Source organism: Stenella coeruleoalba (assembly GCF_951394435.1).
Source record: "Stenella coeruleoalba genome assembly, chromosome: 17".
Lineage (NCBI taxonomy): Eukaryota > Metazoa > Chordata > Mammalia > Artiodactyla > Delphinidae > Stenella > Stenella coeruleoalba.
Genome location: NC_137163.1, coordinates 7,993,759 through 8,017,547, shown reverse-complemented (window position 1 = coordinate 8,017,547; position 23,789 = coordinate 7,993,759). Strand labels below are relative to the sequence as shown.

Sequence of the window (23,789 nt, the reverse complement as noted above, 5' to 3'; positions counted from 1 at the left end):
TCTGTAGCTTCTTCTCACCTATTTTTCTTCTTGAGAGTGAGCTGATATAAAATTTACACTGTAACTCACTAGTGTTAAAGATTGGCTCATAAGATCCTTTACCATTTTTAGAACATTTTTTGTATGCATTGTTTTATTGGATTCTTATAGCAAATCCTTTGACATAGGTATAGCTGATATTTCTGTTTCACAGTTGAGGAATTCAGAATTTAGAGAATGACTTACCTAAAATTTCACTCAACCATAGTGTGCAGAGTGACTGAACTCATACCCGATTTCATTATAGTGTTCATTATAGTGCAGTGCTCTGTGTTATCTACAGGAAACTTTGAAACATCTTTAGTTCTCATTCATGGAAGGATCACACCAGTTATTTATTTATTTCAAAGATTTTTTTGGATGTGGACCATTTTTAAAGTCTTTATTGAATTTGTTACAATAGTGCCTCTGTTTTATGTTTTGGTTTTTTGGCCCGGAGGCATGTGGGATCTTAGCTCCCGACCAGGGATCAAACCCACACCCCCTGCATTGGAAGGCAAAGGCTTAACCACTGGACCGCCAGAGTCCCTACACGAGTTCTTTTTGATAGTGAATCTTTCCAATTAAAAAATGGAAGAACAAAATAATGGGAGAATTCTTTAATCACGCAACTGCAGCGATTCCCATGATTAACAAGTCATGTGATCAAGAACTGTTTTATCTAATTTCACTTTCAAAGAGTACAGCATGAATCTCTTTCTTCTAGTTTTCTCTTTATTGGAGAGAGAAAACAACTGGGCATGGAATTTATCCCCGGCATCTTTTAGCATTTCTCTTAACAACTTAAAATTTTCCTTGCAATGTGGAACCCAGAATTAAATGCCCTGTTCTTAATAAGACTGCAAACATATGATCTCTGCTGAATTATCACTTGCCTTTGCTTGCCTGTTGTACTTACTCCTGTTTTTCTTTCTGCTTTGTTGATGGCACTCTATAAGTTGTTTTCATTGGTGTTGCTTTTTTCCTTCTACTTAAATGTTAGTCTCAAGGCTCAACTTAGCCATGATACTTAAGTCACCCAGATTGCTCCTTGACCTTAAACCCCTCTTTCCTATTAGCGTACACTTTGCCACCCCTTTGTTTAATGGTTTTCCTTTTGCTTGGAGTGTCCCATTTCTTGTTCTTTGCCTTTTTCCCTAGCAAATTCCTACTTTAGGGTTCAAATCATTTATCATTTTCCCTGAAGCCTTCCACTAGTCTTTCTCTTCAGGCAAAATTTTGTTGTTCTCCTGTAATATTTTGTTTATTCTCTACTGTCTCTCCTGTCACATTGTCTTATAGTTAATTTTATTTGCCTGTCAGTTCGTTATGGGCAGGACTAAAAAAGGAGGTGGTTCTAAGTAAAACTTGGATTGGACAATACTGGTGCATCTGCTGTTCTTTGGTTTTACAAACTAGAGATATAAAATTTTATTTCACGGGGCTTCCCTGGTGGCGCAGTGGTTGAGAGTCCGCCTGCCGATGCAGGGGACACGGGTTCGTGCCCCAGTCCGGGAAGATTCCACATGCCCTGGAGCGGCTGGGCCCGTGAGCCATGGCTGCTGAGCCTGCGCGTCCAGAGCCTGTGCTCCGCGGCGGGAGAGGCCACAACAGTGAGAGGCCCGCGTACCTCAAAAAAAAAAAAAAATTATTTCACAGCTTTGTCATAATTCATTTTCTAATAAGACATGCATTGGGGATGTAGTTTAAAATACGGGGAAATCTGGATATTGAGTGTCTTCCAGGCAGGAGCAAAGATGTGGTCACTCCAGGCCAGTGGGTTCCTGGGGTTTTCATCTAGCATCTTTTATTAGCTTAGCATGTTTCCTGGTATATGTAATAGGGTATCCAATAGAAAATTGGTGAATGAATGTGTTAGATAGAACATCGCATGATGTTTTCAGTTCATTTCAGTCATGGGGGAGAGAGAGACAGATTTTGTATGTTTGCTTTTAATGGCTTATTGTCTCTGCCATATATTTTCAAGACTGAGGAGTCATCAACTTGAATTGCTTAATGGCCTATGTTTGTTAATGTAACCCATGAATTAAATGCATTTGATGTTGTGAAATTGTTTTTAGTTGCTTGGACTAAGAATTTAACGTATTACACATTTTGGTTGAGTCTGAATCAATGGTCTGTTGGATAGCTTAGTGGCATCAGTCATCAGTTGAAGATTAACTCTGTAGAGATATTACAAATATTTGTTATAAAAGAGCCTTTGTGAAAATTTACATGTTAGTACCACTTCTTTACATCTTTCCATAATACAATAAGTGTTTTTAGTTAAAAGTAAAACAGTAAAAATTATTTAGCCACAAACTAAAAAAATTATCACAGGAAATATAAATATTTGCATCTCAGAAGAATGGTAACTAATACAGATTCAGGAAATTGTAGAGGGAGGGAAATTAAACTGGAGTCTGACAGTGTGTACTTTACCTTGGTCAAGTCAAGTAGCTCTTTTTTTTTTTTTTTACTAGTAATATTAAGCTGTTGTGATAAATAGGTATCCAAACTTTAAAAGCTTTAAAAAATAATAAAATCATACTTTGATTTCTATGAAATTGACCTTACCTTGGGTGATACATTCTTCCTAATAAGCAAGAGTAATTTGCTCAGTGGTAATACAGTCGTCCCTCATTATCTGCAGGAGATTGGTTCCAGGACCCTCATGGATACCAAAGTCTGTAGATGCTCAAGTCCGTTTTATAAAATGGCACAATATTGCATATAACCTATTCACATGCTCCCAAATCATCTCTAGATTACTTACAATACCTAATACAAGGTAAAAGCTATGTAAATTGTTGTAAATACAGTGTAAATGCTATGTAAATAGTTGCCAGAGCATGGCAAATTCAAGTTTTGCTTTTTGGAACTTTCTTTTTCCCAACTATTTTTGATCCGCAGTTGGTTGAATACACGCCTGCAGAACCCAAGGATAGGGCGGGCTGACTATATGTTTCTTTTAATCTTTGCAGAATTACAACATAAGCTTTTTTTTCTTATTACTTTTATGATCTGTTGCATTATAGAGAAGAAACATAGTTCAACGTTTAAACCCTAAGGTAGACTGTCATGTAATATTCCACATTTGTCATAGGTTTTCTTATATTTTAGATTTTAGTCCATCAAAAGAGTATTTGATATTGAATATTTTCCCATTTTCTCTAAGATCATATAACCGATTAGATTGTTAAATTTGATAATCTACCATGTTGATGATCTACCTTGTAAATGTAGTTAATTTGATTTTTATATTTGTGTGCATGTGAGTGAAAATAGCTTTGAAAATGTGATATATGTTTTTATTCATTAGTATAATTAAATTTTAATTAATTTTTAATGCTTCACATGTTTTGTGTTTTTCCTTTGGAGGATTGGATAGCTTTAGTCAAAGCAGCTGCTGCAGCTGCAGCCAAGAATAAAACAGGGAACAAACCTCGGACTAGCGCTAACAGCAATAAAGATAAAGAGAAAGATGAGAGAAAATGGTTTAAAGTACCTTCAAAAAAGGAAGAAACTTCAGCTTCTCTAGCCACACCAGAAGTTGAGAAGAAGGAAGATCTGCCCACATCTAGTGAAACATTTGGTACAAAATATGTTCTTACATTCATTCCCTATGGCAGTGGTAAACTCACATAGTGAATAAGTCAAATCCTTTGGCTGCCTGTAATTTGAACATGTGTTGAAATTATTAGGATTTTTTTCCTAGCATAATATGATGGTTAAGTTTTTTAGCGTCTTACAGATCTGAAGATTAATGGCCTAATATGGGTACTTGATAATGGTTACCCTCAGTATTCTTGAATAGAAATGCATTGAGAATTTGATTTGTAACTTCTACCAAGTAGGTTTTGGGATTTCTTTTGTGTGGGTTTTTTTGTTTGTTTGTTTTGTTTTCTTTAGCCTTTAAAATGTTTCTGCATGCATTTCAATATATAATACAGAAAAAGCAGTAAGTCACTCCTTTCCTAAAGCATAACTGCTTAGTAGTTTTTTTATTTCTAATATGTTGGTCTAGAGAGATTTGTGTTTTTTAAAGTTGTGTCAAGCACTAGATTGAAAAAATTAAGTGCAGATCTTTTGTATTATTTTGCTATTTTAAAAATATTCATGTGTTTTAACTTTGGATTCTAGATAAACTCTCATATATATATTCTATTAAAAGTAGGACTTCATGTAGAGAACGTTCCAAAGATGGTCTTTCCACAGCCAGAGAGCACATTATCAAACAAGAGGAAAAATAATCAAGGCAACTCATTTCAGGCAAAGAGAGCTCGACTTAACAAGATTACTGGTAAACTACAATGATTCTTTTTGGGGGGAAATGGAGGGTTTGATTTTATAGTAGTTTGTTTTTAATAAAGGAAAATGTATCTATTGGTTTAGTGAAGCTAACTGGTTAATGAGAAAGACAGTTGCTTTGTTTCTTCAAGGTCATCCCTTTCAACACCAGGGGCTTTTTCTGTTGGAAATGTGAAAAGTATCACATATTTTCTACCTACCTCACAGGGATGTTGTGAGGATCCATAGGATCAAATGTTACAAAATTCCGTAGTTTTAAAATCACCTGGGTGGCAGGAGTAGTTTCTCTAAGAATTGAATTATATGCTTTTGTCAACTTGTGGTGACATAATGTCTGAGGTTCTAAATATTACACATTCTTACGCTTGACTGGTCTCATTAAAGATGGTACCATATATGGTTGGGAAGATGAATACTGAATTAAATTCAGCTCCCAAATTTGTTATGCCCAATGTAAAAGTACTTCTATACATTTTAAAAATTTCTATTCTTATCTTCAGGTTGGTCTCTAGAATTTGGACTTATTTCTCTATGCCTTGTTGTAATTAGGAAGTAGAATACTAGAATGATGAAAAGCACTGGAAATTCTAGCCTGGTTAGTGTTTACAGAAGAAGGGGCCAGTCATACTAAGACACACAGTTCCATTCAGCCTAATGATTCTAATCTTTAAAAGAAATTGTGAATATATTTAATTTTTCTGAGTATATGTTATAAAAGGGGAGGTAAAATATTTTAATTAATATTCAGTCATATGCTCTTATTTTAAGGACAAATGATTTTTTTGTGCCTTTGGCCTAATAAAGCTATGTAAATCTTTGTTGACATTCTTTTAAATAACTTGAAAAAGCTTGGTTTCATTGTCAGACCCAAGAATAAATGTAAATTAAACATTTTGACCATTTTCTAAAGAGTGTAAGTCCACTGAAAGATGACTTTGCAGCTGAGGGTTCTTTAGAGCCACTGTTTTATTACAGTATTCATCTAAGTAATTATAATTGGTTTCAACAAGTGAGAGTATTTAGTCTTTCCATTGTTAATATTATTTTTGTGCCTTTCTCTGATAAAGGATATATTTGGCCCCAGGACAGGAAATATTTCAAATCAATTTACCCATCCCCATTCCACCTTTTCCTTAGAAACTATTAGCTTTGGAGAAAGCCAAAATGTTATCTTAGTGATTATTATGATGGCAACTTGAGACTTCCGTTTTGACTTGGAATAATGGAACTCCGAGCTCTGTACTGTGGAATAGTACTTCTAACTGCTGTGATACCAAGATTGAAACAGCCTTATTGGGGGAGCCAAGATCAAGGAAGATGGAAGTGACACTGACGCTACAACTGCCAGTTTCCCAGCATCATGGTTTTTCCTACAATCTGGATAATCTGATTTTAGTTTCAGTCAGTATACTCTTACATGTGTCTTACTGAGAAGTTCAAGCTCACCATTTAAAGAAGTAAGAAAACAGCTCAATCCACAATGATGCAGTATTTCCGCTTGGCCTTGAAAAGACAGTAGTGGGGGGAAAACCATTTTACCGTGTACCTCAAGGAAGTTCTAATACTGGTTGCTTTAGTAACACCCTGTGCCTTCTGTGGAGGGACTTTGTCTTCACTTCCTCTTGGGAATCGCAAATCAACAAGTAATAGTTTGGGCAACAGTAGAAAGGCATAAGATTTTACGAATGTGAAACTGTTATGATCTTTTCCCTTTATTTACTCAGAAGATGTATGTTAGTTTTTTTAATAGTTCATCTCTGCATCTATTTCTGATTTCATGTTACAACTATACCATGCAAAAAGATAATAGATATTTTAAGATTGTCTTTTATGATTGAAACTCCGGCTTGCCTCTGTACAGTAAATTTCATCTGTGGACCATAAAAAGAGATGAGAACTAATATGAAATAGCAATTTTGTTATGGAATTATGGCATATTTTAAATTTCTCAAGCTCACTTATATCTGTCTTTTTGTCCCTTTACTACTGAGAGGAATAGGCTGGTAACATGGCAGCATCTCAGCCTGCTCTGATGTATTACCCCCCCCCCCCCACGCACACCATTTTATTTATTTTTTAAATAGTTCTAACAGGAAATAAGTGGACCAGCAGCTGGATAAATTTAATTCATGTATTTATTCACTCTCTTTCTGTTTCTTCCTCATATATACACCCTACAGAGATTCCAAACATGATTTCTCTACAGAGAATGGAATAGGATGGCTTTCTTCAAAATTTTCAAATAAGTAGACACTGAAATTATTGTTGCATAGTATATATATGTTCTTCCAGAATCTTATTTTTCATTGTCATGTACCTTATTGATAATTATTGATAACTTTATGCATACTGATTTAGAACAAACTATTTTACAAAGATAATAAAGTTTATACTTTGGGACAAAGTTGCAAGCAAACTGTAAGCAAATTTGAGTAGATTTTAAAGTACGGGTTGTCAGAGAGTAAAAGAAGAAACAGCAGTTAGTGCATGGTCTGTTTGTAATAGTTCTAGGAGTTCCTAGACATTCAGCCAGTTTAGATATGTTTGTACAGCTTAAGGAATTTAAAAAATAATTAAAAAACCCCAGAGATTTGAATTGGCCAGTAATAAGTTATTGATAATAATATCCAGGATATTTGGTTCTTAATCTAAGCAAGAATATCGTGTTTTGGAATCGCTGGATGAAAAGTAGACCATGAATTTAACCACTTTGCTCTTTCTGTCTTCCCCATTACCAGATGCTCTGGCCTCTGTTGTGTTTATTCCTATCAGCAGTGAGAGACTAACTCTACTTTATAGCTGAAGTAGAGTATTGAGAAATTATCACTTTGTGGGTGGGACTTACAAAAATTTACATTCTACTTCTACCTGATATTTAAATAATTTCTTAAAACTGCATAACACATTCTGTTAAAATGTTTGTAGATATCTTATTTGGATGAAGACTTGTTAGTAATATATTGATAAGTAATATATTGATAATTAATACATATTTGCAAATAACAAAAATTAATTTCATTTGTATTTATTTTCCTCCAATTAATTCTTGAAGGTTGTGATCTGTTTCATCTATTGATATGATTTAAAAGTATTTCCACCACCTATATGAAAGGAAACGAAAAACGTAAAGTGTATTTAGTAGATTGAATAGCAAATATTTGTCCTCTTTGAGTACCCCTTCGAAGTAGGGCCTCTACTCAGTTCCCTACAAAAGAAGAACCTAATTTCCTACTTATTTTTCTTTTTATTTTTAGTAGTATTTAACCTCAGAAATATTAGCTAGAGAAGAAAAACCTAGTGAATGCAGCTTTAAATGTTAAAGAAATATTCTGTGCTACATCTTTTTTAGTCATCTAAAAATGTGTTCAAAAGTTTTATTATTATAGTTAGGATTGAATTTATGATTTATAAACTATTTTTGTAAAATTACTTATACCTTGGGTCTTTTTTCCTCCATTTAAACCTACACTTAATACTGTGTGGGACTTGAGCAATATGAATTATGTCAAACTGCACCAAATAGCAGTTTTAATACCAATCATTGCTGTATCAAAATCATTGTTTTATTCTCAGCCTTTGCTGTTTTGAATTACAATTCTGAGTGATAGATATTCAACTTTATTATCTAATAATGGAAAGGTGCCTTTTGCCTGATTTAACACTTGGCTCTAGTACTATTTTGAGAATACAATTTTAATATTTGAATTTCCACTTAGATTACTTAACATCTTTGAGATTGTTACCTGAAAAAGTCAAGCGATGTTGCCACAGGGTAGCTCGAAGTTAGGTGGCATTTTGGGGCACCTTTTTTCTCCTATTAAATATGATGTAGACAGCGTTAACAATATAATGGTACAATTGCTGAAGTAAGTTTACTGTTATTTTGTCAGTTATTAAACATGCTTCCTTTGAGGCCAAGGTTTTGTGTGCCTGACTTTGAAATGACACAAAAATGATTTTTGGTGACTTTTTATGTGCTTGGTGGCCATAAGAAGCAGCAAATAAATTTGATTCCATTGAGGGTACCTATCTGGTGCTTAGCAAAGAATCTTGACTAAGTAAATGCCTGTAATTTCTAAATTAAAGCAGAGTTTTAATGTCTTGTAAAGTTAATTATATATACTCCAGATAAAATATTCTGTCTTCTAAAATTCAGAATTAATGGTATATATTGGTGAAAACTGGAACTCCCAGTGTATTTCATTAATTGTAGAATGAGGCTATAATATTAAGTAAGTTCAAATGTTGTAGGAAGGATCTGTACTCTTTTACGTTAACATAAAATGGATGCATCCATGTTTTCACCACTTTTGTAAGAAGGTAAGCTACAGCTGGGTATAGAAACAAACTTGTAAAGCTTAGGTTAAAGGATCCAGGTGAAATAAAAAATTGGAAGTATTTTTTTAACTAATAATCCAACAACAACAACAATCTTATTTTATATTCTGGTTGTTTGGAAGGATTCCTTATATCTTAATTCCATATTTTATTTCAGTTATAGACAAAGCCTAAGTATTAACAATTTAAGCCATCTTAGGTTTTGGGACATTAAACCATAGAAATTTAAATTTGTACAGAATAAATGTGTATATGTGTGATTTTTTTAAAAGGGTATTTTTAGTTAATTTTTTTATTTTAAAAACTAATTGTGTGAGCAACTCTCAAGTTCTAATTCAGCCCCTTGAGCCATTATTAAGGGTGTTTGTATTTTTGACAAGTAAATTTCTGAGAGTGTTGTATTTACTTTCTATAAAAAAGTATAGGGGATTTCAACTGCTAAAATTTTTGAGAAGTTAATTAGTGTGAAAGTCGATATTTTTTCTAATAAGCAATTTCTGTACAATTTTTCTCAAGGTTTGTTGGCATCCAAAGCTGTTGGGGTGGATGGTGCTGAAAAAAAGGAAGACAACAGTGAAACGGCTCCAATGCTGGAGCAGGTATGAAATGGTAGCATTTGATTTTTTTCAAGGTTCCCAACTGGAATGATCAAGGAGCTATAGTATCCACATAATTGAAATTGCCCTTTTGATCAGATATGGGAATAGGAAGGTAATTAATTGATGCTATATTTTTAACTCTGCCTTCTCCAAGGTATACAGATAAACTACAGACTTCATTAGTGTTTATTTTCAGTAGGCTGGCACTAAAGCCTTTGTCCCCCAACAGTTGAAGGCCTGGAGGCAGGCATCCCAGGGTATAGGCTTCCAGCTGGATCACATTTAACTAGCTTACAAAAAGACCCTTACACAAATACTTTTCATTTGTGAGTTAAAACAGGGTTTTTTGACATCTAATAAAGCTTCTTTTGTAAGAAGTTTCTTTTATATTGTAACAATTGGTGTTGTTAGACTGACTATGTGTTTTATGAATTGATCAATGAGCCATACATTTTTGCTAGGATGTATATTTTAATAACTACAAAAAAAATTTTTTTAAACTATTAAGGGTCTGTCTTTAAACCACCTAATAGAGGAATTTAAAAGTGAAGGTTGCAGTTGCTAGATTTTGCCTTGGCTACCTTCAGATTCCCACAATACCTGTATATAGTGGACTGTGCATGCTTTTCCATTTTCTAAGGGCTTACCTTCTTGGGCACTGTAAGACTATAAGAACACAGTAATAGCCATAACTGGATTTCCTTGGTTCTCCTGTTTTAAAATCTGAGCCTTAATGTAGTTTTAATATACCCTTTTTGTATTATTTTAATTTTCTTTATTAGTAGCCTAATAAAGAAGACTTTAAAATGAGTACCTGTTGCTCTTCTCTATATGCGTTTTAAAAAACAGTCCAAATTTAATTGATATTGTATTGAGTTTTTCAGGGTTATTTTAGGCCTGATATGATAACAGTGCATTGTTTTGGTGCCTCCATTAATGTTGTATTGAATCAGTGATCTTTTAAATTGATTAATATGTCAGCGAATCATACCTTCTGATTTTCTGTGGTCATCAAACGGTTAAGTCTTTGCCGTTATTGTCAGTATATCAACCAAATTTTAAGTGACTTTTTTACTGTGTATTACTATATTCAACGTCCCAGATATAACAATATTTTGTATTTTCACCACTGTTTATGGTATTCTCAGAATGCAATAAATCAGGGACTTGGGTAATAAAATGTTTCTGGAAAATTCATTACAATGTCAATCTTTTATTATGCACAATCCTGCTGAGATGAATGTGATTGTGAAAATTATTTATTATATGTGAAAGTTAGTGTAGAGGGCAGTGCCCATTTCAGAGAGAAGTACAACATTTTGAAACTGAGCTTAAAAAACAAAGAAAAAAAATTGAGTAACTCGGCTGTTTTTATTTACATAATTAAAAAAATTTTGAGAGTCCTTCCCAGTTTTGTAACAAAGAGACCAATGATCATTAATGAAAACTTTGTAAATTATTTTATATTTTTAAGGAACAGGATGCTGTTCCCCCCCTTTTTTTCATTCAGGTTGATTTCAATGTGAAATGTTTTGTAACCATACTCTTAATTTTTGTGCTAAGTGTTTGCCCTTCTTCAAAGTTAAAAAGCCGAGTTATAAAATTCTTAATTACATCTCGGTATCAACAATAGACTTGAAGGAGAGAGATTGTCACTAACCTCTGTTGCCCTAATGAGTAAAATAATGCCACTCATGACGTAGATTTATAACAGGCCTAAGGCCAAAACTTACTGTCCTGAGGGATTTATTTATTTACATTAAAAAAAACCTCAAACTCTGTGGTCTTGAACCCCAGTTCTCAGATTATTAATTACAGATTATTTAATTGTATTAGGGAATTGTCATGTTATATTTACTTTTGGATAAAACCTGCATTAGATGCATAATTCAGTAAGTTTTAAAAAATGTTAATTTGTCCTTGTTTAGCGGTTAAGCACCTTATCCAGATATTAATTTAAGTATTAAAATCTTGTTTTATAACTTTGTAACTTGAGAGTAATGGATGCTGTAGTGATGTCTCTCACATATGTGAAGATGAACAATAAAATTGTTTATTTACAAGTAATGGCTCTAATTACTTTTCTGGCAACACCTTTTATGATAAGCTTAGGAATCCTTTCTGCATATGGAGTTTTTTTTTCAAATGATTAATCTGCACTTATACACATGTGTAATGAGTAAATTCAAGAATAGAAATGACAACTCAATGAATGAGACACTTGACACCAGCCCTTTATGTGGTATGTCCAACATGCCATCTGTAGCACAAAGGTGCCGTACTTAATACCAAATATTCACTTTTTTTCCACCAAAATTTGAGTGCTTTATAAATATTTTTAGTGGGAACAGAAAGCTGTTTGGTCCCCAGACAATGATCTTCCATATTCCAGAGAACTGCAGACTGCAGACCTGATGGTCATCCCTCACAAAAGATATGGAAGTAAAAAGGTATCTTGGGGACAAGCATGTTGTTCATAGAGCTAGTAGTTTGGTTCTTTATAAAAACCTATTCTAGTATAGGTTTTTTTTAAAAAAGTGTATCTCATACTTTGCTCTCAGATAACATATATCAAAAAGAGATACAGTATAGGCATTCCAACACCGTAGATTGCAAATCCATCTAATGTGGCTGTTCTCTGATGTCTTAGGACACATTCACATATAGTTTTACATATGTAGGACATTTTACTGCCAAATGAATGAAGATATTCTTTATGAAAGAACTGACAAAGTTCTAATTTTTTTTTAAAAGTATCAGTTGGCAGGAAGAAGGTAAAAACTCTCATCTAAGAATGCGACGTATTTTGTTTTTAAATCCAATGTTTTTAACTTACACTTGGTTTTACTCCTTGTTTTTTTTTTTTTTGTTCTTGTTGTTGTTGCTTGTTTTGTATTGTTTTTTAGTCTTTTAACTCTGTATTGCTGGTGGCTTTGATTTCATGATGCATTATGCTTATGAAACTCTAGCTTTCAGCATTAAAATGAGTTAAAGATAATGTTTCGTTAATTTGATCATTGTTTTCCTGTTGAGATCTTTCTTTAAAGGGAAATTGTCTACTTAAACCTCTGCATTGAACTCGATAAAGGAAATTATTTTATAAAAAAAAAATCTGAAAGTCAGAAGCTTAAATGTATTCCTCCAATGCTCTAAAACTTGAAAATGCTGTTTACTTACCTAATTATTATCAATGTCATTGGTAATTATGGTGTCAAAAGAGGTATATTTTAACTCAATACGGAACATATTTGTCCAGTAAGATAACATTTTATTTCTGAGAATATTATAAATAATACATTTTAAAAAACCTAAATTTAGACTACAAGTTGACAGCATCCCTTTAAAGACAGCCTATTCAACTTTTAGTTAATAATTTGTGGGGTTCTTTTTGGTTTTTCATTTGTAATAGAAATGTTATATGTTGCTTAACAATGTTTTTGGATACTAAAGATGCTTAACAGTCAAAATAGAAAACAACAAAAATGAAGAAACCAAAATAAAAATATCAATTTTTTATTATTTATTCAGGCGATTTCACCTAAACCTCAAAGTCAGAAAAAAAATGAAGCTGACATTAGCAGTTCTGCCAACACTCAGAAACCTGCACTGTTATCCTCAACTTTGTCTTCAGGGAAGGCTCGCAGCAAGAAATGCAAACATGAATCTGGAGATTCTTCTGGGTGTATAAAACCCCCTAAATCACCACTTTCCCCAGAATTAATACAAGTCGAGGATTTGACGCTTGTATCTCAGCTTTCTTCTTCAATGATAAATAAAACTAGTGAGCACAGATTTTTAAAAAATAGTTACTTATCCTATAAGATACATTAAAAACAGTTTGGTTGTAGTTATATTGTATTTTTATGAAGTTGCATTTTAAAAATTCAAACTTAAGTGGATATGATAGGGAAGACTTGAAACTATTTTAGGGGCAAAACCCATTTACATTTCTGACTGATGTATTGTACAGAGGTACAGTGACTATACTGCTGGTTAAGAAACCTTAGCATTTAATAACCAAATTCCACTGTAGTTTGACTCTCCTCAACTAATAATCCAAGCACAATGAGAGGCCTGATTCATTACAAAAAAACAGAACAAAACCATTATGAGATACAAAAAGACCCATAGTGGATGTTTTCCTGAACTCCTAAGACTATTCTTATGGATAGATTTAGTTACTGTCCCCAGTTGTCTGTACCCTCTTCGGCAATACATTTTATTCAGTTCTTATTGTAGGATTTAGAGTGCAAACTTCAGTTTAATCTTACTGATGAAAGAAGAAGATTGCTTCCTTGATCTTATATTTAAAGATTTTACTGTTTCAATACCACTAATTTTTCAAGAGTTAACTTGGTCTTTTTTAAATAGCCTATTGACATGGGTTTGGATATATATAAGACAAGATTTGTGTTGACTGTGTGTTTCTCATGTTTTAGTATTCTAAGTTAGAGACATATGAAAAATAATTACCTGAAAAGTCACCGGGTAAAAGATAATTTTGCTGTTTATACAGTGAATGAATTAGTAACCTGATTATTAAATGAATATGACACATTTCCTCATGAACTTCTCCATATCATATCTTCCACAACAATTAAAAATGGTGACATTGAGAAGACGTCTATCAATCAAATATATTAACTTCCTCTTGCATTCCATTGCTATATTCTTTTTGCCAAACCATGTTTTTCAATTTTTGATCAGGTTTTGGTACTTCTTTGTTTTGTTTTGGTTCTTTTTAATAAATGAGTAGAAATGATGGAAACAGAAAAACTCAACTGTTTCTTTATAAGCTTCATTTCATTATGGCATTTATCATGAAATAATATCATTAGTAGTCACTACAATGTCACATGACATTGATACGTATTTTATTTTGCAATTGTTTTGTATTTTGGTATTATGACCAGTGTTACAGCAATTGAATTTTATTCTTTTTTTTTTCAATTATCACCATGTCTTTTCCATTTTGACTTTTGTAAAATTATTTTTAAATACCCAAAGCGTCAACCTTTTTAAACTACTCATTTCCTCCTGCTAAATTAACATGCATATATTGGCTTATGTAGTCCTGCCTGTTCTAAATCATCAAACATATTTACATGCCGTGTAGAAAGAAGAAAATGAAAGGTTAAAAAAAAAAATTTCCAAACTTCTGTTAATACATAGCTAGAAGATGCTCAAATGGCTCACCAAGTTAGTTTTTTAAAACAAAATAAAAAACACACGAGGGCAAGAACAGTGTCATATTCTTTAAAAATCCTCGGGTTTTGCCCATAATGAGTCCTTAAAGTTGTTTGTGTTCAATTTTTTTTAATGAATCAGGCCCAAATATATGTTTATAAAAATCCATTTGCGGGAATGAGGGTGGGATAAAATTACTTACATTAGTTTTACTTTGGCAAGTAAAGCACTAACTCTACAATGCATGTCAGATTTTTGTCACCTATGCCCCTGCCTTTTTTTTTCTTAGAGTTTCTAGATTTGTAATGTAGCAAAAGGGACATATATATATATATATATATATATATATATATATACACACACATATATATATATATATATATATATATGTATTTTTTTTAATCTTTGGCTATACAGAGATTATTTTCCCAAAGGAAAAATGGCAGCTAACAAGGATCTGCAATTAGAGAATTAACTGTAGTCTGTTACTTGGGAAACTACCTGAAATTAATGTTCCATGTTATTTTCTTTTGGTTCTAGTAGGCTTTAGATTTTAGAAGTTTTGATTAACCCTTGTGAATGGGGGCAGTTTTTGCCTTTGATTACTTTTGGAACATGCCGTTCCTTGTGGATACCTTACAACATCAGAGGGCAGAATTTGAATCATTTTTCCCATTTTTCTCCTTAAGTATTATAAGATGATCCTGGCATGTATCTGCTTCGTGAACATTGAAGATCTTTTTCTAGGTCCTCCACAGCCTGTGAACCCCCCTAGACCTTTCAAGCATAGTGAGCGGAGAAGAAGATCTCAGCGTTTAGCCACCTTGCCCATGCCTGATGATTCTGTAGAAAAGGTTTCTCCTCCCTCTCCAGCCACTGATGGGAAAGTATTCTCCATCAGTTCTCAAAATCAGCAAGAGTCTTCAGTACCAGAGGGTAATGTATATTGCTTTTCTATAGAACCAAACATAAACGAAGACAAAACACTGAGATAAAGATTATTAAAATATTAAGAAATTTCTGCTTTTTCCTTAACAGCCTTTGGACTTATAAGCACTTCATTTAATTCTACAAGTATTTATTTAGTGCCTTCTTTATTTCCAGGCACTGTTTAATTTATATAACATTTTAATCCACATGGATATTAACCGAGACAGTGTATTTATATTAACATATTACATTCTTTATTTTGTGTAGTGCCTGATGTTGCACATTTGTCACTTGAGAAACTGGGACCCTGTCTCCCTCTTGACTTAAGTCGTGGTTCGGAAGTTACAGCACCGCTAGCCCCAGATCCCTCTTACCATAATGAATGCCCCAGGGCAGAAAAGGAAGATACACAGATGCTTACAAATCTTTCTTCCAAAGCAGTAACTGATGGAAGAGGAGCTCCAACAGCATCAGGTAAAAAAGATTCATTTTACAAGTTAGCTAGGCTTGCATTTATACAGTAAAAACAGTTTGATGTATAATTACATTATTTTAATATGTAGTTCCTCTTTATAAATACTTCTCCATAACATCTGTGGAAGATAGGGTTCCTCAGTCTGTTTAACGTCCTTTTGTGTGACCATTTACTATGGTATTCTCTGGATATACTTCTTATTTTGTCACTTTAATCTACTTCCTTCTCCCTACTTCTTTCTTATATCCTGTTTCCACTAAATAGGAATTATTAGAGCTAAATATAATTACAGAAGTTTCTTGGTTTTGAAGCCAGAAAATAACTTAATGGGCTCAATACTTAGGTTTAAGGATTTAATAGAATTTAATATTTAAGAAACACTTAGCTTAAATTAATTTATATACCTGTATCTTACATATAATCCCATATTTTGGAGCAGAATCTCCAAAATTTAAATGTAATTTGTTGTAATGTTATTTTGGGAGTCTAATGTGTAAAATCAGCCCTACTCAGTAAGACATTTTTTGATGATTTTATGACACTTATTGTAATCTGAAATCGTGCGGAGGTATTTTATCAAGTTGATGTTTTAATCTAACAGAATATTAGATTTATATTTATTTATATTTCCCTTATATGGTTACATTGTTTTACTTGGAAGTTTTATAGAATTTTAACCTCAACCAAAGAGCCCCTAGAGTAAAAGAAAAAAAAAGGCAAATACTAATTTCAAATGCTTTTCCAGTAAATTACTAATTTGGAATTATCAGTAGATGGATAAATAAGGTGAATTGAGTCAGTTCAGAAGTAGGGAAAAACATAAAACTGTTTTTTGATTAGCAGCCAGAGAGTATTGGGATAATCGATTTTAGTAGTATCTTCTCTGAAACCACTTTATCAAATCCTTGGGTGAAGTATAAAATAGAGCTTGCTCTTTTCTGGTGGTGGTGTATATTAAAATAAAATGACTGAAGTAACTTAAGCATACTTCTTATATTACTGCTGTTACCTTCTTGTTCCTTCTTTCAAAGTGAAAGTGTAACTAATATTAAACATACAGTGTTCTACAATTCCATTAATCAATAAAAGATTGAAGTTATTTTGTACATGATAGTGTTTCCATATCTTGTTTTAAAAAAATCAGAGCCCAAATTTGAAGATTTGTAGGCTTTGAAACATTTCTTGTCATTTCCCAAAACTGATCCATTGTCTTTGGACAATTTCTAAGCCCCTTCTATCTGTAGGGTGATTAATTTTTCTTTTCCCAGTTTTCACAAGATTTCTGAATTACCTTTAACCCTTTGAGATACTTTTCCTGGTGAAGTTCTTATGAGTCCTTTAACAATCTGGAATTTGTTGCTGTACTGAATATATGAAAAATATGTTCAAGTTAAAATGATATATATTGGGCTTTCCTGGTGGTGCAGTGGTTGAGAGTCCGCCTGCCGATGCGGGGGACGCGGGTTTGTGCCCCGGTCCAGGAGGATCCCACATGCCGCGGAGCGGCTGGGCCCGTGAATCATGGCCGCTGAGCCTGCATGTCCGGAGACTGTGCTCCGCGACGGGAGAGGCCACAGCAGTGAGAGGCCCGCATACCGCAAAAAAAAAAAAAAGATATATTCATTGGGGAATTTATTTTTATTTATTTATTTTTTTAAATGATAAAGTCATTAGTTTTTAAAATGTATGTGTGTGTATATATATATATATATTTTTTTTTTTTAATGTATTTTTTGTTGTGTTGGGTCTTTGTTTCTGTGCGAGGGCTTTCTCTAGTTGCGGTGAGCGGGGGCCACTCTTCATTGCGGTGCGCGGGCCTCTCACTATCATGGCCTCTCGTTGCAGAGCACAGACTCCAGACGCGCAGGCTCAGTAGTTGTGGCTCACGGGCCCAGTTGCTCTATGGTATGTGGGATCTTCCCAGACCAGGGCTCGAACCCATGTCCCCTGCATTGGCAGGCAGATTCTCAACCACTGGGCCACCAAGGAAGCCTCCAATGTGTATATTTTTAATTTATGTATTTAATTTATTTATTTTTGGCTGCTTCGGGTCTTCCTTGCTGCACGTGGGCTTCTCATCGCGGTGACTTCTTTTGTTGCGGAGCATGGGCACTAGGCACGTGGGCTCAGTAGTTGTGGCTCATGGGCTCTAGAGTGCAGGCTCGGTAGTTGTGGCACACGGGCTTAGTTGCTCTGAGGCACGTGGGATCTTCCCAGACCAGGGCTTGAACCTGTGTACCCAGCATTGGCAGGCAGATACTTAACCACTGCACCACCAGGGAAGCCCGGGGAATTTATTTTTAGATGTGCATTTGAAAACGTTTGTATTTTCTTTTATATAGCAATAGTAACAAGCCTGAAAGATAGATGAATGTAAATAGCTGTATAATAACTAAGTTATCTTAGTTGAATGATGTATCCTAAAATGTCAAAGTAGTGATTATACATGGAAATCTTTAATTCCAGTGATTTTGTGTCTAATCAGAGTACTAGCCTAGTGGTTTTTCGTTTTTCCCCCAGAATTTCTAGTATATTTGTGGAGATGTAGCTAATTATCATTGGGGTGTGGTTCTTGTTTCTCATAATGGTTAAAAAATGTACTGAGGTAGAGGGAAGGCACCATATTTTTTTCCTTTTTAAGTATTCGAAAACTATTTGAGAAAGTCAAAGTTGTAAGATAGTTTGCTGGAAAAGTGAAAGGTAGAGAGGAGTTTGGATTTATAATGTGATGTATTTGTAAGTTTGTTGAAAAATGAGGATCATCTTAAGTATGGTGATAACTGGCAACTTTAATTGCTTAAATCAAGGAAATGCATGGATTTAAATGTTAATTACTGGAAGTCCATTTGTTAGAGGGTTGAACACAGTCACAGCATTTGAATGCGGGGTTTGGGGGGGATTCTGATTTATTTCTATTACCCCTTTTCATTTTTTGTTTTTTGAGGGAAGTAATGGAATTCAGGTCATGTTCTAATTGGACATCTTTTGATTAAAACCTTGTGAACCTGTCTGACTTGCACTGAAATTCTCAGTGGTCTGAGTGCTTTTTTCTCTCAACACTTTTGTTAGCTACCCTCTCGAAACTGTTTCGTAGTATTTGTTGGCCTTCTGTCTGCTTCCCAAGTTGTCTTCCATCTGCAGTCAAAGTACCAGGAGTTTTGTTTTTGTTTCTTCTTTCTTTTTAATTTTTTAATCTGTTTGCTTGGTTTGTTTCATGTTAATTATAAAAGTAAATTTTGTTACTGTTGAATTTTAAAACTTCTGTAGAAAGCATTATTTACCAGAACTTGTATCAAAGACATTTTCTGGGGGTATTTTTTTCAAATTGGAATTTTGGGGGTATTAAGAATGATGAGGATGTTAGTCATTAACTGTGAAATAGTTTAACAGACTTAGAGTTTTACTTTTTCGTGTGAGTGGTATGTGCATGCTCATATCACAGTCATGGTAAAGAATTAATGAGATTATGCAAATTATCCAATTATTATATACATGTGTTCTTAATAGGTTAACACTTGTTTTTCCAGTATAGATAATGAACTTGCCCTAATCCTCTGCATTCTTCCACTGGGAAGCATGCATAGAATATGACTAATCAAGGTTAAGAATACTACTGCCCTGCCGCCCTCATTACCAAAAACAGTCATTGGTGCCCTTGTAAAAATCGATGCCTTTGTTTTTATTTTATTATCAGAATACTTTCTCTAACAGAGCCAACCAGTTTTAGGTAAGGATAGAGTGTTAGTTCTGTTGCTAACTGGGATGTTAACTAGTTTTCTTATTTATCTACTGGATATATGTACTGATATAACAAATACTGAATTACTCTGAGCCCTTCAAGGAGTTAAAATATGGAAGCTTAGTGTATGGACGGGTGAGACAATAACAGTCACATTCTGACTTGTGGGGACACCAATTTCACATTTACTTTCTAAAAAGCCTTTTTGTTTTAAAGTGTTTTTCAGTTTTTTTCCAGAATTGTACAAAACAGAACTACAACCAGAGACTCCGTAATCTCCCTCCACCCCACAGCAGATGTTCATGGCTTGTACAGAGCCTGGGGTTTCCATGGAGAGTCTCAGGGATAGCCGCCTTTTTTGCCAGGAGAATCAGATATTTCGCACACTGCCAAAACCTCTCCACATTACTGCGCCTTGCAGGATGTGAAAGCAGGCGTGGCTCAGAGATCTGTCACTCTTGCTTTAATCTAAAGCGCTCCATTCAGTTTTTTTATTGTGTTTTTCATTTGGCGGGGGGTGGTTGTATTATGTATTGGAATATTACATAACATTTTGTTTGACGAAAATGTTCTGTTGATAAAATTTAGTGTAAAAACCAGTATTCTGTAAACTAATATCCACGTACTTTGGTTCCCAAATTCTAGTGCCTGGTGAAATAAGGACAATGTAGAGAACTTCTCATAAAATGAAATTGATTCTTTTGTAGAATTCTTGAATAGATCTATTTTTTTTTCTATTTGGGCATGGGTGTTTTTTAAAGTCCTGCCATTATTGCATATAGGAATATTTATTTTAATATCCTTAATTGTGTAAAATGTTGACAAGCCTTTCTCAGTTCGCCAATTTTACTTGCAAAATTTTATCAGTTAAGAAATATAAAGGTTTGGGACCCACCAGAACATGTGAAAACAATCTAGAACTGGTCCTCCTGAAAGCACTCTGCTAGTTACTGAATCTGTTCTGCTGTGCTGACCTGTTTTCTGGAGCTGAGGTTCAGGACCATTTTACTTGTCTTCCAAGTACCTGAGGGATCCCACACATTCTAGTCAGGAAAGGCAGCCCTGTAAGGCAGTTCCTTCCATTTGAATCACCCCAGGGGATTCTGGCCTTGCTCCACCTTTCACTCTGGAGATTCAGTGCTCCTGGGGATTAGGGAGGGACCTACAAGGCAATAATCATGATCAAGGGCTGCTTCTGGTATAGCTCTACTATCACAGAGGATTTAGAAAGCAAATCTCTTACTGTTTCCGTTGTAAATGCCTTGTCATTTTCAAGAAAATTGTGTCAAATTTGTGGAATTTTCATGGCATTAATTGTAGTAAACAGTAATTAGTAAATTAACAGTTTAAGTGAGGCATTTGTTCAACAGTTTTGATAATAAGGAAGTTTAATTGTATTTCTCTTTGCTCTGATGTCCTTTTCATTTTTTTGTCATAAGAAATCTTTTTGTCATGGAGATTATCAATATATTTACTTAATTTGAAACTTAATTATTAGAGCCTTATTAGCATTTAATTCAAGTTGAGTGGTATTTTTACATTTTTATTGTGTTTTATTTAAATTATGTAAATTATTTGCAGTAAGATGAATAAAGTGCTAGCTTTTTTGATACTGTACTGCAGTGATTTAAAAATCAAAGAACTCATAACTGTGATATTAAAGCATAATTTAATAGACTGAAAGTGTATTTTAAATGCACTAGAGTGTTTTTCTTAGATTAACCCTATACACACATAAGATATTAGCATTGGCAGTGGTTGAATATGAGTTGAGAAGCTTGGTTAAGTGTGTCTGTGTCAGCAGCACAGTTCATGAGGTACACTATTGGTTTAAAAATGTATTTTGGACTATTAGGTAATAAAACCTAAGTGCCACTAAGGTTGAATATTTTGTATGTGATAATAAGCCTTTATATCTTACATTTGGATAAAGACCAAAATAATTTATAGAATAATTCTGTTTTGGCTTTTATCGTTACCTAATAACACATTCATGATGAAGTTCAAAGGTACAAGTTTGTTCTAGGCAACAGAGGTTAAATATTAGTTTAAAAATTTTATGCAGATTGTTGAAAACCAGTATAATTTAATGTGAAATTTAATATTTCATTTGGATGACTGGAATAGCATTTTGTCATAATTGTCACAGGAGCAGAAATGTTACGTGGACCTACCACTGGAGTGCATTTCAACATGGACTGCCAAAGGCTGTGATGCCAAAGTTGATCTTAACTGATTGCCTAGTGCATTTATCCTAACATTTTTTTATGTTCAGACCCATATTTATGCTATTTCTAGAACTGATGTAGTCTCAAATTATTACCCCACCATAAAGGAGAAAGTGAGAAAAAAACAGTAGTTATCAGACACTAAGCATTTCATCAATACACATTTTGACTCACCTTATACTGATAACAACAGGAGGTAGATGATGCTCTTAGTCCTATTTAGCAGATAAGGAAACTGAAGCACTGAGAGATTAAATGATTTACTCGAGGCTGTGAGCTAATAAATGGTGGAACTAGGAATCTAATCTGAGTAGTCTGAGGGAACAAAAATCATTCTTAATTTATTATTCCTTTGAAGTAATAAATCCCACTTCTTTGTTACTAGTTCAGGCAATAAAATAATGTAGACCTTTAGGGGAAAAGAGTCTTAGGTAGAGTTTTGTGAGCAATTGTAATTTAAAACATTGTCCCATACTTTTAATCCTTTCTGACTAAACTTACATATTTTTCCCCTAAACCTGCAGGAATATCGAAAACAGAAAAAAAAGTGAAATTGGAAGAAAAAAGCTCAACTACATTTGGTATGAACAGAAAGTAATCTTTAAGCAAAAGGCTATAGATGGCTTGGCAGTGGGAGGACATAGTCTGTCCCTTACTTTTTACCTGTTAGTGCTCCTTTAGGTGTAAGTGATCATCTGTTTTAGTGTTTATTAGTATTATTCGGCTCCAAATATGTGATTTCTTAAATACATATCTTGCAGTAGTATGGGTATTTTTTGTCAAGGGAGCCTAAGGCTTTCTCTGAGAACTTGATGTTTTTGAACATCTTTAAAACTATGACTGTTTAAAAATAAGCTACCATTTAATATTATTGAAACTTAGAGAATGGATGGTAAATTAAAATAGCCTTTTTTTTCAGCCTTTTTTTTTTACTTTATAAAAAGTTACTAAGTTTTCTGCTGTCTTTTCTGTCTTCTGTGCTATAATGACTGAAAGTTTTTCTGCTATCTTTTCTGTCTTCTGTGCTATAATGACTAAAAGTTTTGGAATAATGGATAATAGTCTTAAGTATTCTACAGGTTAGCTACCTGGAGCTTGAGTTACTGAAAGTTGGTTTAATATGGTTGATAAGTTATGGGCTAAACCTTTCTGAGTTGGAACAATAGTTGAATATATGTGATGAATTAATTTTAAATAAAATACTCTAGGAAACTGTTTTAACATCTGTTCATTTTCTTTAAAGTGCATATGATTGGGAAAAAGGAATATTTTAAAATTTGGGGACAAAATTTAGTTTAATGAAATAAGTTTTTTTTCTTTGTGCTTTTTATTTTCATTCTTGTATACACTGGGAAAGTATTGAAAGACTGAAGGAATTATTTGTGGAAATGATCTAGTTTTTTTGTTTTTCCAAAGGAAAAAAATTCAAGTTTTTTATTTTTTTTATTTTTTAAGCTTCTAGTATATTTTCTCATTAAATTTTGTGTGGAAATGCTGAGTCTCCTCAGTCAGGTCTTTCTTAAGTTATGGAGTTTATTTCTTGCCACATCAGGAAACTGAGTTATATTACTCATTTAAAGATTTTAACTACTGTCTGTGTTAACTTTAAGGTGTCAGGAGTTGGGATTTCTCAACACTGCTAATGAAGATCCCCTCTTATAGCCCAATAAGCTAATCAGGAGTTCCAGACTCATGACAGGAACAGTTTAATTGAATCCATCCACTCTGGGCAGGTGACTGGAATAGCTGATTAAAACATAAATGCTGCTTTTAGGTTAACCACAGAGGAACAAATCAGGATCAGTCATGATTACTAACTTACTCACTTTGGTCATTTAGGTAAGAGAAAAGAAAAGGATAAAGAAAGAAAAGAGAAGAGGGACAAAGATCACTACAAACCAAAGCAGAAGAAGAAGAAGAAAAAGAAAAAGAAATCTAAGCAGCATGGTAAGTCCAGTCCTCCC

At 33.7% G+C, this 23,789-nt stretch overlaps 1 protein-coding gene across 15 annotated transcripts in view; it reads left to right on the top strand.

Annotated features, from left to right (window-relative positions):
* PHF20L1 (PHD finger protein 20 like 1) overlaps positions 1 to 23,789 on the top strand; it is a 79,873-nt gene that overhangs the window by 24,046 nt on the left and 32,038 nt on the right. For 9 of the 15 annotated variants that reach the window (XR_013824693.1, XM_079902266.1, XM_079902262.1 and 6 more), the window contains 8 exons: positions 3,400 to 3,613; positions 4,193 to 4,321; positions 9,184 to 9,266; positions 12,795 to 13,047; positions 15,201 to 15,389; positions 15,651 to 15,857; positions 22,350 to 22,406; positions 23,665 to 23,772. Coding sequence is in view for 14 of the 15 variants with exons in the window: in XM_079902266.1 (XP_079758392.1) it covers positions 3,400 to 3,613; positions 4,193 to 4,321; positions 9,184 to 9,266; positions 12,795 to 13,047; positions 15,201 to 15,389; positions 15,651 to 15,857; positions 22,350 to 22,406; positions 23,665 to 23,772 (1,240 nt within the window). In the remaining variant the exon portion in view is untranslated. Of the gene's footprint in view, positions 1 to 3,399; positions 3,614 to 4,192; positions 4,322 to 9,183; positions 12,456 to 12,794; positions 13,048 to 15,200; positions 15,390 to 15,650; positions 15,858 to 22,349; positions 22,407 to 23,664; positions 23,773 to 23,789 lie in introns of those variants that run through there. The other 6 variants (XM_079902264.1, XM_079902263.1, XM_079902272.1 and 3 more) reach the window with 2 other exon arrangements.